At 38.2% G+C, this 19,578-nt stretch overlaps 1 protein-coding gene across 1 annotated transcript in view; it reads right to left on the reverse strand.

Annotated features, from left to right (window-relative positions):
- Positions 1-2,260, reverse strand: part of SYNE1 (spectrin repeat containing nuclear envelope protein 1) — a 295,282-nt gene extending 293,022 nt beyond the window's left edge. Inside the window, 1 exon segment of the mRNA XM_084285341.1 lies at positions 2,121-2,260. Within this exon segment, the coding sequence (XP_084141467.1) occupies positions 2,121-2,184 (64 nt within the window). The 5' untranslated portion in view covers positions 2,185-2,260.
- Positions 2,261-19,578: the final 17,318 nt, after the last annotated feature.

Below are 19,578 nucleotides of genomic sequence, written 5' to 3' on the forward strand. Positions count from 1 at the left end.
ACAAAGATAGTCACAGTGCAGATCCATGTCTGCTCATCCATAATGCAGAACTACAGACTAAAAAAAGACTTCGGTTCCAAGCTCTCCATTCTTGGCAAAGGTGAAACGTTTATTGAAGTATAGCTTCTGCAGCAAAACCCAGATCCCAGCAATAACAAGCTGAACTGATTTCATCTGAGGAGCAAAGAATCCGGTTACATCTATAACTTTAAACTAATGTACAATACCAAATATATTTTTTGTTTCATACATTTTATTTTAAATGATCCTCACTTAAGAGATCACTTAATTACTTTTGATGTCTAAAAATAAATAAAACAAATATAGTATTCTGAATCCTATATTTGATTTCAACAGAACAAAATATTAAAAAATAAAAAAATAAGATAAAAACCAATATGCAAATAAACAGAACAGCCATTTTGTCAGTAGCAACTTTATAGATATTTAGAAAGGTAGTACTCAGCAGCCTGACAATTAACACTCCACATGTTCTATAAATTCCTCAGCATCCTCCTGGCTCATTGCTTCAGAGTACCAGCCCAGATAACCTTCCCTGAATGCTACTCAACTCTCTGATCATTTCCTTTGCAATGTGTCTTCATAAGCTTTAAGCACCTCTGTCCTTTACCACTTGCACTTCTTTATTTTCCTCAGAAGGGTTCACTGTTCCATGCTTATTTCATTTCTTATTTTGTATTCCCCCACCCCAGGATGCTTATTAAATCCTGACTTCTTTTAAGCATATTATAGATTGATATAAGAGAGAGAGTGATTTATATATGCATATGCGTGTGTGTGTATATTAGGACCACTGCCTATTTTGTGGCCAGGGTGGCTTCATTTTTGCCTTGCACACTCATTTGTGTCTGCCTTGAGGGTCTAATCCTAATGTTTAAACCAAAAATTCTCTGGTCAGGGAATATTTCTTTCTTCTACATTTGTGGGCACTTTGAACAACAATTGTCCAAGATAGCAGCCTAAGAAACAGCAGACAAATAAAATAGTAAGGAGAAAAAAGTAACCACACAGAAGTCTGTAGAACATAAGGCAGAAGTATTTTGGAGTTGGAAAAGTGCTCTACTAGGCCTAAACAGAACAGAATTTGCATCTTTATTTATTCATGTTTCTCTACTGAGACTACATAGAAATCACGCACGCTAGTTGTATCTGGTGATTGGGAAGCTGAATTCAGACATCCCATCATAACTAAAAAAAAGATAAATGGAAGGCAAAGTCATGGGAAGATAAAGTTTACATATTTAGAGGATGCAGAAGAGGGTTGCAAGGATTCTGTGCGTACAAGTGGTTGTTGAAGTAGAAGCTGGTGTATAAAGAAAGCACTACTTCAGTGATTTATGCTTAAGTTTGAAAGTTAAGAGGAATGAAGCCTAGAGCAGCACAGAAAATAGTTGTTTCTAGTCAGTAACATCACTCTCAAAAACATGTTTTGAATGCAACATTTATCTGCAGTATTTAGGTGTTAATTCTAAAACAAATAAATAAATAAATAAACAAACAAGACAATAAGTTCATTTAATCATACTTTACTATAAGAACATAAAAAAGGATAGTGAAATACTACAAAGTATTCCTATGATACAATGTGTATAAGGCTACCAACTTCAATACAAATAATTAGCTCACGGAGTTATGAATTTTTCAATGCTTAACAATGCAATGAGGTCCTGTCCTTGTTCGGAGACAAGAAGTATTACCAAACTAATAAATACTAGTCTACCAGTAAAGCAGATCTACCTGTAGACTTCACAGCTAAGAAGAAGACAGATATAGATTCTATTATCTTCTCTATAAGAAAACCAATGTACAATTGGTCAGGTGGGAGAAACAGCACCAAAGTCTTATCTTCAGTTCACTGTTCAATCCCTTGCACCCAGGTTCATAATGTCATTCACTTTTTAAACATTGCAACTAATCCTATACTAAAATACCCATATAATCAGAACCCTTCAGATATCTACTAGAAAATATGCACAGTATTAGTTTAGAATAGCTATGAGAATTCAGAAATACCATCCTAACTCTGTAAAATAGTAAGAAGTAGGAACCTCCATTTATGAATGGATAACAGAGAGCACCAACCAGAGTCCATCTCTTACCTTGAAGTCGTTGCATGACATTGGCTATATCCCTAGACCTTGCCACAAGTCTGGATGAGGCCATGATCTCTTTGCAGCAAGTCCCTTTCCACTGACAGAAGACTCAGAAGACACTCTCCAAGCCACCTGCTTTGGTGAGGTGCCAGCCTCTGACTTCTTACTTCCAGCATTCAGCCTCAGCATAACCTGTCTGGCTGAGTCACAACCACCCACGGCCCATGTGGGCGCTCACAGGGTCCAGCAGAAGCGCTGTTCTCACAAGCAACCCCAGCACCTGAAAAAGAAAGTACCAAGATCTAGAAGAAATGTCTACAAGCTCTGCAAAACTAAGAATTCTGAGCCTCAAAAACTATTTTAACACATAAGGATTGATGTGTCTTGTGCATGCTGTACCCTCCAGCCAGAGAGGCAATTAATGTTGAAAGCTTGCCTGGCCATCATCCGCGGAAATGGCAAAAACAAATCATTAAAAAAAATTGGCAATGCACCAGACATCAATGCTTTCCGAAATGTGCTTGTGGATGTCATTTTAGAAACAATGATAGTTATATATATTTAAAGTAATACTGTAATACTTTATAATGTAAATAATATTATGCATAAAGGAGGAAAACTAAATTCGCTTGTAAAATCCATAAGTGTCTAAATGTCATTGTATTTTATCATGCTAGAAGGGAACACATAATAATAAATCATTGATCATGACAATCCATAACACCACTGAACTGCATGCATTAATCTGAAACACTGAGATTCACATACCTTACTATTAAATACAGTTATATTTGCATTCCCTTTTACAGCATATGATGATGTTATATCTTGGGTCATTTAGCATCTTATCTTTCGAGAAGCCAGTACATGTTGTGTATATATGCATCTGGTTCTCCGTTAAGAAATAACTGACCACATAGACACCAACAATAACTGCATTCATACTACATACCCTGGGCTCACCCCAAATTCGAGATAAAAATAAGGTGATCAGCATCACAGGTATGAATAGGGTTATGGGAATTGTGCACCATCCCCTCCCCTTGGCCCCAAGGTCCATCAGAGCACATGGTCTCCCAGTATACAATAGAGGAGCCTTTAGGCTGCCCTGCTTCAGGCACACAAAACAGTCCCAAAGAAATTGTCAACATGTGAGGGCTGTCAGAGGAAATAACATTTTAACATTTCCTTTTCTGATCCTTCCAACCCTGCCTGACCTAAGGAACTCCCTGTTTCCCCTCTTGCTGCTGGTTTTATGAGATGTTAACCATTTATTTTGGAAACAAAATTAGAACTACTCAGTTCAGCAGACCCTAGATGGCTTTAAATCAGTGGAAATCAGTTGTAAACGAGCTGATTTAGAGGAGCTGTGGATGATGCTGACTCCAACTCCAAGCTAAAAGTGTCTGGGAAATTGCAATCAAGATATATGTTCAATCTACTCATACAGCAGGCTGAGTCACTGCATAGTAATAAATGGTAGACTAGCAATTAATAATTTATCTAGCTGATATTAAATTACATGTTACATAATAAGAATCTGCAGTTGCTCACTCAAAAACTCCTTTCTCCTTTTGCAAGTAATGCAAATTATCTCATTTAAAGAAGGAATTGAGTTATTACAGACAAGGAAGAAAGATTCACAGATGCAACTGCAGTCACCTCCACAGTCAGAAAACCACAGTTCAGAGTACAACAAAGACATCAGGGAAATGGATTAAAAGAAGTTTCATGCATCCTTCTTACCTGTCTTCAGCCAACATCTAAAACGCCATACAACAAGAAAATCTACATGCACAGTCAATACAAAGGATTTTTTTTTCCCTGACATCAACAAATGTTTAATGCCTGCAGCAAACTATCCCAACAGAAGAATCATATTTTTCAGATTTGTAAATATTAAAAAAAAAAAAACTTCATTATGTTAAATATACTCATATCTGTTACAGAAAATCATTTGTAATAAGAGGAATGACATTTTTTATTTTAGTACCAGACATAAAGATATATCTCCAAATATATGTTCTTAAAATATACAAGCTTTAAGACAAATATACAGCCTAAATGTCATAAATCTCAGCCAGAAATAGACCTGACTATATGACTATGTGAGCTATTCCCTGCTTTAACACAGAAAAAGTGGTTATTCATTATTTTAAATAATTAATTGTTTGGTCTGAACATAGAGAGAATGAATGCACAAGAGTGAAAAGGAGCAGTTTTGCATGTATATGAAATAATTTTTATTACGTTTGCCATCTATCTGCATTTGATGGATAAAGTTACACTGACACAACTTTCTTGTATAAATATTCTGGTAGTGTGATTTTAAATGAGAAAAGAGAAGTATCTACTTCTTTTCTCATATTAAAAGCACAAGGCCTATCAATCTGCTATAGTAATAAAATACAGAGATTTTAAAACAGCATATTATTTCTCTCGTCAACTTTCAGAAAAGTAAGATGTCTCTTCTAATTAGAAAAAAAATAAAATTGAACGTATGTTCCTTTTATTGGTGAACCTACAGCACCATTGGCAAGAGCAGGTCATATTTGATCTTTAAGTTATTAAAGTGTATAAGACATGTTAGTGTTGACAGACAAGCCAATCAGCGAAGTGGTTCCAGAAAACCAAAGAGAAAAGCAGACAGCTTATAAGATATGGAGCTTATAAGCTTACAAGATGCTGAAGATAAACCTGATGAAAATAAGTATAAAAAATTCTTTGAATTCTTCATGCCATCAGAAATTACAGATTTCCACTACACCAGAATGATGCTGCATATAGCAACCTGAGGAAGATTCCTGCTGAAGGTATGGACAGTCTCCACAGTGACTCTCTCAGTTCTTAGAAAAGGAGAGCAAAAGGTGAACAAAGAGCTAGTTACAGAGAGACTTGGACTGTGAAAGAGGGTTGGGGATGCACAGCTACAAAGAGGCATTCACTGGAAGTGTACTTATTCCTCATAGAATATGACATGCAAATGCATGTCTCAGATAGCGGGTTGTACCTGAAAGCAGAATTTTAGAATTCTATAATCTCCAGTTATAGTAGCAATGGGTAAAGAAAGTCTGGGTAAAAAAGGGTAAACACAGTACAGTTATTGGTGATTGCAAGGTGTCAGACTGTTTCTAACTTGTCTAAAATATCTGGGGTATATCAAAAAGAGAACTGAGGGGGGGAAAAAAAAAAGAGTAATAAACTCAAAGAAATACTGCAACTAGAAGTGATTGACAAATACTCACAAGAAATACAGTGGAACTGGAGTAACTATAACACAACAACCAAACAAAGTCTCAGGAAAGAGATAAGACCAATTGCCAAAGCAGCACTACATATTAAAGAAGCAGCAGACTTCCCTGAAGAAAGAAACTGGTATAGAACTGATTCAATCAAAAATCATTTCCAGGAAAGGATCGTAGAATCATAAAGAGGCTTAGGTTGGAAGGGACCTAAAGGTCACTTAGTTCCCAAACCTCCATTGGCAGGGACACCTTCCATTACCTCAGATTGCCCAGGGCCCCAGCCAGCCAGGCCTTAAACACTTCCAGGGATGGGGCATCCACAGCTTCTCTGGACAACCTGTTCCAGTGCCTTACCAAACACTGTTTACTGCTGTGGTGCTAAAGGTCTACTTTGATCCACAGGTTCAGTTCCTGAAACAGTAGATGTCTTCAGAATTCTGACAGGGAGATAAATGCTACTGAAAGTGATGCGATTGTGTGAGGGAGCAGTGACCCTCATGCTAACCAAGAAGAAATGATTTGCATAAAGGCAGAATTTTTTAGAGATCATACCTGCAGTTTTCTACATCAAATAATCTCAGAACCAGCTATATTTATCATATTTACATTAAGAGTGCAGAAAAGGATGAGAAGTGAAGATCTCTGACACAACGTATGTTATCTATGGGGATGAAGAGAGACTTGCTGAAAGTCCAGATGAGTTAGACTGGAGAAGTAGACATTGAGCAAATGGTTCATAGCCAGACAAGTAGAAATAAAGTAGAACAAAAGGTAAAGTTGAGCTTAATTTACATCAGTGAATATTGTATTGCTATTTCCAGTGAAGATGATGATAAAACTCTGATAAATACAGGGACAGAAGTGCAACAGAAGTGGAAAGAGCACCATTTGAAATAAAATCAAAATTAAAAATGGAAGAACTTGATAAAACTCATCCCAGAATACTGAAAGCTTGTAGCTGATGAATTGAGAACCCATTTGTAAACATATTTGAATAAATCAAGCTGCAGGTAATGCCCACTTAGGAATTACCAGAAAGAAGGAGATGAGAGTGATCCAAAATGATTCTTATGCTACCTTCAAAGTAGTATTTCCTTACTCTTTTTCCAAAATTCAGTCCAACAGAAGAATCACTTTGGTATTTGTTACAGATGGTTGAACTGCAATCGTACACTTGTTTGCTTAAGCACAATGTAGCACCACAAGTCAGTGTACATTGGAACTTTCCCAAGTCAAATGGGACATAACGATGCACTACATAAGATCATGGAAAAATGTAATTTTGGCTCTGAAAAGTGTTTTTGATAGTATGGTCCCCAAATCCCAACACTGTCACTCTGTGCTTCCTTTCTTTACTGCATGAATTGCTTTCAAAGAGAAAAAATGTGGAAGAAGAGATAGATTACAACCTTTCACTAAGAACACACTGAAATAATAGGATGTTCTCACTGACCATTCAACTCCAAATTGATTTGATATGCAGTAGTTACCTAGAGGTTTGCAAGATGTATTTAAACTTGCTTTTCATGGGGCGGGGGGGGAAGTTTGGATACCTCTTGAAGCTCCAAATTATTTCAGTTCCTCTAATTGTGCTTCAGTAATGTTTGGCACTGAACAGAAGTTCTTTTTACAGAAAGCCTGAAACACCAGCTAATAATTTGGAAGAGTCAAGGTAATTTGCAAATCTGACATTTAAAACTGTGGCATATGTGTCTCACAATTTTTCTGTGCTTCACCTACAACTATACTCTGGTATCAAAAACTATTTGTAGTACTACAGTCATTCACACACCTATGTACATTAATAGTTTTTTTTTTTTTAATTATTATTATTTTTACTTGTGATTATGGGTGTTTTTTTTGTTTTGTTTTGTTTTGTTTTTGAGGGGGAGGAGGGGGAAGGGAAGGAAGCTGCAAAATTCCAGTGGTGTTATGAAATTGTGACTCTTGTCTTGCAGTTATTCAGTTTGAACCAAAAACACAAAGTGTTCCAGAAGAAAATAGAAGACAGAATTTTATTTTTTTTTCCCAGAAAAATTAGCAGAATATATAGAGACATATTCAAAGAAAGGTCATTCCCTGTCTTTCTAATATGAGAAGTTAAATACATTGTATATTGCAGTTTGGTAATCCTGCTACTGAAATTCTACAGGAATGTATTATAGTTTATATAGATGTTGGTAATAGCAGCAGTCTGGGATCAGTAACTCATTACTTTCTACAAACACAGGATATAATCCTTGTCTCAAAGAGCTTACTATCTGCACAGACAAAGACTAAGATTAAGATCAGAGGTCACAATATGCAAGCAAATAAGACAGAGTGAAGTTAGGATATAATCTGTAAACCATTTAGTCGCAGGAGAGCGGTTCTAATTTTTCTCTTTTAATACTGATATGGCATTTAGGATTTCTGTGGCATAACAGCACCTATAGCATAAGGTTCCTGCAGAGATACAATTATAGGAGGAAAACAAAACAAAAACAAAAAGAAAACACCAACATAGAAGACACTGAAGCATCTCAGGAAAGGGTGGGTCAAACTGAATTTAAGATAAGCAAGTAATAATCCCTTGTATTTTTCTGCACATCTCCCAAACAAGAAAGCTCATCTGGAGTAGAATATGTGAGCAAGGGGCAGCATGGCTGCCATGTGAATGGAAAAGTGGAAAAATGAAAAAAAAAACTGCTTTCCTCATTAAATCTGTGCCTTTGAGTGAAAAGAAAGTAAAAGTTCAGTTGTTTCAGAGGTACACTGCTGCTGTTATTTTTATGACCTCTAAGGACACACAGTCTCCACCACTAGCCATGGTAACAAGGAAGTACGGAAAGAATTGTCTGTGTTTGATGTATGTACTTTCCCAATAACTACAGTCACTACTTGAGACACAGCTGACTTCCTTTAACAAAGTGTAACCAAGACAGATTAGCATGGTGCCTGTCTGAATGGTGGACGTATACTTGTGTGTGTTGGGGCCTGATCCACAGGATCCACCCTGCAGACTCTCAGTGATCACCCACAGAGACCCATATGCTCCCCAAATGCATTCAAATGCTATCAGGGTGCTGCTCTTACTTCCCTGAGTGCCTCTGTTCTCTCTCACCCAAAACCAAAGGGTTCCTGTCCTTGAACAATGTACACGCTAGCAGGCTATGTAACTCAGCGTGACTCCACTGAAGTTCATAGGAAGGTGCTCCCAGGGTCCCAAAGTAAATATTTATTTATTTATTTAAAAAAATCCAAAATCATTGGATGATTCTCATATTTTAACAAATGGGAAGTAGCAAAACATGCAGGTATACTGTTATGGTGAGATTCTTGTGTCTATTAAGTGAAGTAGTCCAAGTCACTACTGGCATTTATCAGAATTATGTAACATCAAGTAGAAGAGAAAAAAAAAAAACTCACAAATTTATTAGGTTTCATCAGTGATTAATACCTATCCATACTCAGCAGCACAGAATTGCCACTCTAGAGGTAACAATAAAAACAAAAACAAGCAAAAACTAAGCAAACAAACAAACCAAAGGAAAACACAACACCTTGGACCAGGAAGTAAAAGAAAATGAGGAAAGTGGAGAGATTATTACTTCTTTCACATCTACAGAGTTTGCACAGATTACACTTTGTCCACTGCAAGATGCAGCACCAGGCTCCTTCTGGATAGCTCCTCTTCTCAGGGGAAACTTCTGTGCTTTAGAGCTTTTCATGCATTCCATATAGATTAGGTATGGACTCCAACCAGAAAAAAAAAATGTAAAAAAGTGAGTCGCTCTACAGATTTTAACACTGTACCTCCTAAACCATTTTTGTCATGTAATTCACCAAATGAAGGTCAGTATGATAAGAAAAAAAAAAAAAAAAAAAAAAGCCTTTCTGATTACCAGTTACAACAACATGGCACTCTGATATTATCTGGCAACTGTCAATAATTTGGTTTGCCCACCAGCATTTAAAACTTGGGCTCCATGTGAGTGCACACAAAAATTGCGACAATAGTTATCAGAGACCAGAGAAAGCAGGCAGTCCATTGCTAGTACTACAGCAGGAAAACGTGTGCCTGTTAAGAGTCTTTCAACAGGCTCAGCATTTGAAAAGTGTTGGCAAGCAGCCAGAAATAGCACGTACTATTTTCCTAAAACCACACAAAATAAATCCCTCATAGTGATGAGCACTGGAGTTTCCCTCAGCATCAGGTAGATAACTTAAGTAGCTAATTTCTCGTAAATTTGTGAAATCTGGTTTATAATAGCAGAGTTGTAATCCTTACAAGCACTTTTCCCCAGTAGGAACATGGTTGAAGATATGGTTATCAAAATCCTAGGAACAGCCGTATCTGTTAGATATTACAGCAGGTCTTACCTCTGGGGAGTTTCCACACATACCAGGGAGTATACGGACTCTATGCATCTCAGTTGTAATGCACTCGTCCTTTTTGCACCATCATTGCACTCAACCCAGCCTAAAAGTGGCTTCTTGGGAGCATATGCGGAGAGTCACGTCTCCCTTGATTAACTGTATTTCAGCCTGCACCGTGTGACCAAGCATAATACCCGTGTACCTCCGTAACACACCCATGTGCACTTAGAGAGGAAAACCTCTCCCCTCCTCTGAGATTTTCTACCCCCGTCTTCCGAAAGGACACAATCCCAAACCCTCTGAGCAAGAAGGGGAAGCCCGCTTAAAGCCGGCAGCGAGCTCCGGATCGACCCCAAAGCACTTTGAGGCTGGAGAGAGGTGCTGGGGGGGGCGGGGGGCAGGCGTTGCCCCATGGGGGTCCCCCCTTCCGGACCCCGCTCCCCCGCTCCCCCGCGCCCCGTCCCCGCTCGGCGCCCTACCTCCGCCCGCCGCGCTGCTGCTCCGCGCCGCCTCCGTGCGGCTCCCTGGTTACCGGCACGGCGCAGCCCCGCGGCCACCAACCGGGGGCGGCTGCTGGGATGTGGGAGGGAGGACGGGCGGCCGTGGGGGTGCCGTGCCCTTGCGGCGTTTCCCGGGCCGCCTCCTCCTCCTCCTCTCTCTCCCCCCTCGCCCGTGCCCGGGACCCGCTGTCCTTGCACGCATCCCGGGGGCCCCGCCCCGCCGCAGCAGCACGGCTCCGGGGGGCTGCTCCGGGCCCTGCACCGGCACCATCGGGGTTGGGGCACCATCGAGGTTGGGGCACCATCGGGGTTGGGGCACCATCGGGGTTGGGGCACCAGCCGCCTCCCCGAGCCCAAACCCCCGCGAATTGCGCGCTAGCCGCCAGCAGAAACAGCGCCGAGGATGACTGCGGCGAGCTGTGGCTGCCAGTTGCTGTCGCCGTTTGCGTTACTACTGTGGTTGTTGTTGCGTTACCTGGCGTACTGGAGAGCATCACCTCGGGTGTGGGCTCCGGAGCATCGCGAGTAAGCCGGGGAGCTGTGCAAGCAAAGTGGGACACTGGCGCTTACATAACACCGGCAGGACAGAAATACTCGGAGGAACCAGCAGGACGGTCTGCCGCTCTTGAGCTGAAACCTCGCTGGCTGGGCAACAGTGTTTATGCCACCAGGGTGAAATGGGTTTCTGTTTGTTCAAAGGACGTTGCACAAGCCTTAACGCTTCGTTATGCTTTTTCCCTCCTTCGTTTTTGTTGGTACAGTTAAGGTTAACATCGTGCAGTAGGTGGGGGGATATTTTTTTTTCTCTTTAGGCTTATCATCTCTGCTTGGAATCATTAGGAGAGCAAAGTATTCATCTAGACCTAAAATGGAAAAGTTGGAAGAAAAGGTGCCAATATACCTTTTAGTTTTCACCTTTTCTGGCAGTGCTGCAGTGAGCCTGCAACATTAGCATGCAGTGTGTTTACTGAGGGGATGGAAGAAATCTGAGTTAAGCAGCAGAGATTACTCAGCATCATCCCTTCCTTTAGTGCTAGTCATGTTAAAATTGGTGCTACCCTTGCAATATGAACATTTATATTTGTGGCACCTATCCCAACACAATACGCAGTTCAAATCACACTCTTGGAGTCAGGTTGCTGTGTAGAAGACATAGCAGGAGCTAAGCAAGGATTATTGTGAAACAGAAGTGTATGTATGTAGGTCACCTCCATCCATCCAAAAACATTATCTCTTCCTCACAATGAGTGTAGCCAGGCATACTGGCCCTGAAATTTTCCTTTTCTTCTTCTTCTTATTTATTTATTTATTTATTTATTTATTTATTTTGTTTTCTCTTCCTTGCTTGTTTTGTGTAGAACTACAAAGACTTTTGCATCTGATGCTTTTTATCTCTATTGATTTTCCTCCTTCTTTGTCTTACTGCATGCCAGTTGCAGCAGCAGAGATGACAAAGGAAGTAGATGCTGACATGCTTCCAAGTTTCCCCTTTCCACACACACCTAGTAGCTGAATAAATTTTTGCTGTCTCTTTCAGAAAATGTCATTTTATTTTTGCTTCTTAGGTTAAGAATACTGACATGAGAGAAAACATCTTTTTCACAACTAAAGCTTAGACTTTGTATAATAATAATACTCTAATTTTAAGCAATTTAACAATGAAAGTACTTGCTAGAGTAAGCTTTCTTCTTTTGGAAAACTGCAGCACTGTATGCTGCACTATATACTTTAAATATTCAGTTAAAATGACCAAGATATATTTTGTCTATCCGTTATACATGTATCAGGAAACCCCAAAAAACCTTACTGATTTCTGTATAGTCACCCTGAATTTAACATGCTGAAAAGAAGATCTGGCTTACTCAAATCTCTTTATCTTTGCATATTAATCAAGCATATAATATCATCCCAATTCTTCTTGTTTGTTCTAACAAAAATTATCAACTCCAGATGTGAACAGAGCTGGAAGCCACCTTGTACAAAAATTTATTCCAAACAAATGTGGTAGTCATTGTAAGCTTTACTGCACTTATCCTATTTATTTATTTATTTATTCCTAGAAGAAAATTATTTTCACTGTCCTAGGGACAATGTATCACTATCTTATTTTTCTTTTAATTGTTAAAAACAAACAAACAAACAAACAAACAAACAAACAAAAAAACTAAACTCTTGCCACTATGATGTTTGTGGGTAGCCTATCTGGAAAGAGTGGAGATTGTATTTTCTAATAGATAGCATTTCTGAAAAGGGGGTCACCTAATTTGCCATGTATACTCTGTAACCATGACTGGGAATTTTTGGAAAGGACAATCTAGAAGCATATTCAGATATTCAGATTCATTGAAAATGGACGATATCCATTAGACGATATCTAAGCTTATACTTGATTCCACTATGATGTTAAACATGGTTAATATTAAATGGCTATACTAAATAAGGATCCTTTACTAGATGTATACATTAATTAAGGTAAGAAACAAATACTACTTCCATCATAGAGAAATAATGAAAATAACAAGATGTATAGTAACATACCATTTCCAAAGGAGATTATTTAGCATGCAGCATGCTTCCAAGAGACCTTAGGTAACAAGGCCTCAACTAAGGACAAATGGCAGCCAGATGAACTGCCCAGGTGTGTGCTGAAGGACACTAACCATCCTCCAAGAAATCCTTCTCTTGAGTACTCTGATAAAGTATTATAAATTGCAAAGAAATACAGACAATATAGCAAATGCTGATATGTACATGTAAGTGTCCTGGTTCTGTCTAACGGATGACACAGAATCAATCTCTGAGTGCTGTTGCTTTTAGCTGAGATGCAAGGCTGTTGGCACTGAAGAGTTCTGGGCACCCTTCCTCAGAAAGTAAGATAATGTTTTGACTTTACCTCTTTGCCTCATTGTATCACTCTGAGCTTGATTCTATTCTGGTCACCAGACTCCAAGAAAGACCTAAACTAACTGGAGAGAATCCAGAGGAGAACTGTGAGAGTGATTGAAGGAAGATTGAGAAAGACACCCTCCACTCCTCTCCACATCCGTCCCTCACTGCCCTCCCCCCATCAAAAAAAAAAAAAAAATAATAATAATCTGTTTAACCTAGAGAATAGAAAGGAACAGAAAGTGAAAGTATGTATAAAAGCATTCAAAACAGTAAAGGAGCACTATTAAAGGAAAGGAATAACCTCTTAGTGTCCACAGTTGCAGAAGACAAGAAGTAATGTGCCTGCCCTGCAGCAGGTGAGATTGCTGTATCAGAACAGAAAAAATGTTAGAAGGAAATAAAGCTTTGCACTACATAACATAAGGAGGAAGTGAAATCTGCATAATGGAAGGTATTAAAGTAAAGACTAGTCAGTCCTCTTCCTGGAAAGCATTTTTGGTTTTTGATATACTGTTGGAGTGCAGAACAGGATATCTCTTTCAGTATCTTAATCTCTTCCAAGTCTATTTGCTGTGATTCTGTGGAAATCAAGACTGCTTTGAGCAACAGAGCATACCCTTCTTTCTGCAGGTGTTGTAGCAAGCAGTAGCTGCCACTTCCTTCCTGTCCTAAACTGCCGCACAGTATCAATATGCAACTTTAAAAATTGCCACACATCTCCTGAGAGATACGTGCATTTCCACATACCCTTTTCATGTAGTCTGTAAAGAATTAATGTATAAACTGTAAACAGAATTAATTTTTCTACATAAATGTTTTTCTGTAGCTTATATTTTATATTTTAATGTGACAAAGCTTGAGCAAATTATGACAGTAACTTAAGAATAACAATATAAGCAAGAGACTATACGCCCTCCAACTTGAGCTGTACCAAATTACATGAAGTGTTGCAACAGATCATTTAACTTTACTTGTGTTGAAAGACATGAAAATAACAGGATGAAATTACAGAAAAATGTACTGGGACTAGACATTAAAAATAAATAAATAAATAAATAAATGAAAACCACCTTCTAAACTAGTATATAATATATGGTATGTTCTTGTAAGTGAAGTTATCAAACTTCTAATGGTTTAGAGATGCCTAATTAGGACTTAAAACCACGTAAATGTACAGAATGAGCTCAGTGTAGCATATTGCAAGAGCTGAGCTAAACCAAATGACATTTATTTTTAATGTCAGTCACCTCATTATTGTTGAGATTCATATCTGTTTGGAATTTATTGTTGTGCCAATTTTTCCTTGTTTGTGCTTCACACATTACACTAAATCAGAAAACATTTCTAAAAACTCAAAATACAAATTAGGAATGAAAAGTGGACACCCTGTTACTGCTTAAAGTATGACTAAAAATTGTGTTATATAAATGTTACATGCAAACAGAAGTTCTTCAAATCTAAAACTCATTTCCATTCTTTCAGGAGCTGTCAAATCCAGCAGTCAAACAGTGGCAAGGACGACATGGGTCCATGTGCATTGTGAGCTCCCAAGGCCAGAGCCCCACTCTACCTTCTGATTAGTACAAATGCTCTTACACACCCCAAACATACAGACTTCCTTACACACCCATGCACAAAGGATAGGAAGCCCCTCACCCACGAAAAGAGATAGAAATTGAGTTTAATGAGAAGCCAGGACAGACTGTGCTGATCAGGTGCAGAGAATTATACTAACCAATATTCTGCTTACAACCTTTTGTCCCCTTATCCCTCTACTTTCCCATCCTTGTTCCTCACAATCCACCATGATTACTCACTTGCCCCACCTTTGCTTCCTATTCTAAACATCCTTTAATAAATCTTGAACAATTTCAAGATGCTCTTCTACTTCCTATAAACCTGAGATTAAAGTTGTGTAAAATCTATTCCATGACACCCCCCTCTCTGTCTATAAAGTGATCTGTGGAGAGCCTTTCCCATTGACTCCCTAGTCAGCCCATGGGTACTGGGCTTTTACTGGGGTTCCCCTGCCTACTCTTGTTTAACACAACATGTTTTAATGCCTCAGCATTATATATAAATATATATATAACAGAATCACAGAATGGTTGTGATTGGCAGGGACCTACGGAGGTCACCTGGTCCAAACCCTGCTCAAGCAGGGACACCCAGCGCAGGGTGCCCAGAGCAATGTCCAGGCAGCTTTTGAAGACTTCCAAGGAGGGAGACCCCACAACCTCTCTGGGTAATCGTGCTCAGTCACCTACACAACACAGAAGTGCTTCCTGATGTTCAGAGGGAACATCCTGTATTCCAGTTTGTACCCATTGCCTCTTGTCCTGGTTCTGAGAACCACTGAAAAGAGCCTGGATACATCTTCACTGCTTTCTTCCTCAGGTATTTATATATGTTGATTACATTTATATAAATATATATATATATTAAAAATTCATATCAAACATGTTAAAAGTAACTTGTTTAACTTGAAGTAGTAGTACAAAGCTAACATGATCAGATAGTGCCACCACATGGACTGTATCACAAAGTTCTTTAGTGATAGACTAAAAAGCTGCAGAACAGATCAAGAAACTTTCATCTAGCAAATCTGAAGTTATTCTGAATTTGTTTACACTCTGGTAGAGACAGGGTGTTTTTAAACAATACTAGGCAGAGTTTCAGCTGAAAAACTTAGCACCAAACTAAAAAATGAACAAATATCCTATCAGAAAAAAAAATAATTATTAATAATAATTTATAATAATAATAATAATCTTTGGTGAATTATTAGGTAGAGGAACTAATCCTTCTGGGTTTATTTTGGAATAATTCATTGTACTTGTTTGGAACTGCATTCAGGAATAGAAAAATTATTTATCTTAAAATAAGTAAGACATTTAAATAACTTTTTCTCTGAAGTAAAATATTACAGTCAAACATCCACTCCTCCTTGTAAAAATAATAAACAACAGTGAAACCACAGACAGTAAAACATGATCTGGAGACAGAAGGAAAAGTGTAACCTGTTAGGAAGAAAGGGCTGACAGGCATGTTAGAGACACGTTGAACATAGCAAGAGGGAGACTTCTACACTCTTCTCTTCTCCTCCCACATGAAGTAGAGTGAAGGGTGCAACACTTCCTCTTTCCTCCTAGTTATTGTAAAATGAGGAAGTACTGAGAAGAGATATGCCACAGGCTAATATACCAGTGCTTCTGAGCAAACTGTAACCCCCTACTCTCTGCTGCTTCAACATCAGCTGTCATGTTAATTAGCTCAAATAGACATGGGAGCTGCTTTTGTAAAGTCCTGACAGCTGGGGTTATTGTGTTTCTCCACCTAGGCTGTGCAGTGACACTAGTGTATAACACAAAGGACTAAAAAGGACACAGGAAAGCAGCACTGCCAGAGGAATGTTCCTAGAATATGGCATTGTAGGAGGTAATGGGCAGTAAGCATGAGAGGAGGAAGGGAATGAACAGGAAAGAGATATGGGAAAATGAACTATATTGGAGGCTAGAAAACAACTGGGATGAGAGACATGTTTGTAGAAGATAGACAATAGAAAAAAGAGGAACAAGAGCTGTTGCTGTCAACCTCAGATGTTCAAGAACCTTAAATAAATCTTCAAAAATTATACATTTTTATAGACATGACTGATCAAATCATTTGTATTTCACCCCTCTACACACACTTGTGTGACATGCTTTGAAGCTTTCCTGTGAAACATGAGAATTTGAAATACACTTTTGGAACATGAGGTTAGCATTGATCTCCTTGATTCTGTCACTTATGGATGAGGAACAAGTGAACAAAAAGCCAAGAGGTTCGAAACCCAATTATTCTAAAATAATAGTATTTTCCCAAGGAATAGTCATTGATTTTATCTTCCTCCTTATGTCTAGGAAACATCAGGTTTGTTCCTGTCAGGTGCTGTAGCTGCCTCAGGTGACACAGCGAGCTTCCTGCCCCTTATTAAATCCTATGCTTCCTCTTAATTTCATTTTAGATTAGACCTTATGAGACACCTCCTCAACTTCTAATGTATCTATTGTTCCCTTCACTCTACCTCATGTGGGAGTAAAAGAGAGGAGTGTAGAAAAGTCTCTCTATCTTACTAGTCCAGGTACACTTAGCAAAAATTCAACTAAAACTTGCTCCAAGTTTTGGGGTATTTTAGAAACGCAAATCCCAAATCCTAAATGCAAATCCTAAAAAACAGGATGCAGGTACTCTCTAACCTCCAACCCCTCCTCATCTTCTCACATTCCCTTCATTTCTTATTACTTATTCAATCTTTATGTTATTTGCAAAGAGTCACACTCCATAAGGATATCTTTTATATGAGTGCTTCATTTTCTGTGACCTTACAAATATGGATTTTGCAAAAAAAGCAGTGTTCAGGTCTAGAATGTCAAGTTTATCTCTCTGATCATCCAGTGTCTACCAAGAGGAACCCCTGGTTCCGTGGTGGTGCCATGATGTTATACTTAAGGTTCCAAATCTTCATTTTCTGACATCTATATTAGTCTTGTTATGAAATGCATCAAAGAACTATAAAAATAAATTTAAATATTTAAAATATGTTAAATATTTCAAAAGTCAAGGCATGTATCTGAACCTCTGCATGCTATGTGTGAGAGGAAGAATTTATCTATTTTTTCCTGACCTCATTGTGAATATTTTTTAAATTCATTAGCATCTTGGTATTCATGAAGACTTCCAAGATCAGAAATCTGTCACTGCTGTGCAATGAATCTTACTGATTTTTTTTTTTCTACCTTTTGATGTTGACAGGTAGAACCAGGAGTTCTTCTGAACAGCATTAGGATTTTTCTATGAGAAATCCATACTTTTCATCATGAATATTTTCATTCAACAGTGTGAAACCATCCATCTTTTCAAATACCACAGTGAAGAAGACTGAAGCTTTCTATGAGAAGCTGCAACATATACAGACGTTTTTAATTAAAACTTGTAAAAGTAATGCTTATTTTATAAAAGTGTTTTAACAAAAAAGAGTACAGCAGAATAGAAAGGTAGATAAGAATAATGTTGCACAAACCTCACATACAAAGAAAAAGACAGGTATTTGACTAAGAACAAACACTTTTTGAATTGATAGATCAAATCTAAGGATGAAATTATAAGATTTTTAATTGGTCCATAGAAAGGCCAATAATCATTGAAAGAATAATTTAAAGTGCCTACAAAATTTCTTTGTTTTCCAAAATTACATATTGCTCATCTTTTGGCTTTAACTGTCTTTGTCCACTGTTTTACAGTGTTGTACTTTATCCTGAAGGTGGCTGTATTTCATATGTGTATGCAATCTTGCAAATTGTGACTCATTCATCTCTGCAACATCTGAGTGGTCTTTTTTTTTTTTTTTTTTTTTTTTTGCCCCTGCAAGTCCCCTATGTTCAACTCTGAGTAGGAGTAAATTAGGCAGTTTCAAGGCTGCAGCTGTTTTGTACTGCAATGTTTGTTTCAGGAAAATACTGTGCTACAATACAGAATATAGTTAAAATTCATCATAGTAATTATTCAGTAAGTATGTTCCTCTAATAGGACAAAAAATCCCTGAGGGGAAGTCTTTCTATCTCAAGGCTTTGGGTTAATGTCTTCTTTCTAGAGCAAACTAAGTGATGTGCTTGGGAGGATGAATAAGATTTTGTAAATGTGCTTCTCTTGCTAAAAGTACCTCAACTTTTTTGTGTCTCTCCAAACTCCAAAAAATTAAGATGGATAACTGCAAGAGAAACCCAGAAAACCCACTGATGATTCATATCCTTTCAATGTTTTACTTTCAATGTTTCAAAACACCTTCTATAAAACTGGTGGGGAGGCCTACACACATTGATTTCAGTAGGTCTATTTACAGATATCTGGCAAAGTCTGTGTCAAATCCATAGGGATTATAGCTTCTGCCCCCTCCGGAGATTTCCTAAATCATCTGTGAGTTCTCCAGAGATGGATATTTCATTGTTAATGTTTTTTACATATCTTTGTCGTACAAAGGAACTTCAGGGTGGATATAAAATGACCACATCATAATGGCCTGATTTTGTGTACAGTTTACATTGATGTGGAGAGCTATAATAGTGATTGATTTGACTAACACCTCTGAGTGTAAAGTGAAGCAGAAATAAAAGAGTAAACTGCTACAGATTTATCTGGAACTCCAGTACTATGCAGTGAAGACTTGCTACAGGCTTCTGTCTTCTGCACACAATGAAGAACTATCAATAAAATCAGTAGAGGTTTACACAAGTGTGTTGCCTAGACCTGGAAATCTCTACCTTTTTCAATGAATCTTTCATATCATTTTGTTTCTGGAGAGGTTTTGATGATTCCAAGTCACTCTGTGACTTTCTGTTCTGTTTTTCAGTCTTACAAGCATCAGGCCTTTGAATATAATGAAGAAGAATGAAATGTTATTGAGGCATTTTTAATTAATTAATTAATCAATTA

This window comes from Netta rufina, assembly GCF_964035555.1.
Source record: "Netta rufina genome assembly, chromosome: 3".
NCBI classification, from domain to species: domain Eukaryota; kingdom Metazoa; phylum Chordata; class Aves; order Anseriformes; family Anatidae; genus Netta; species Netta rufina.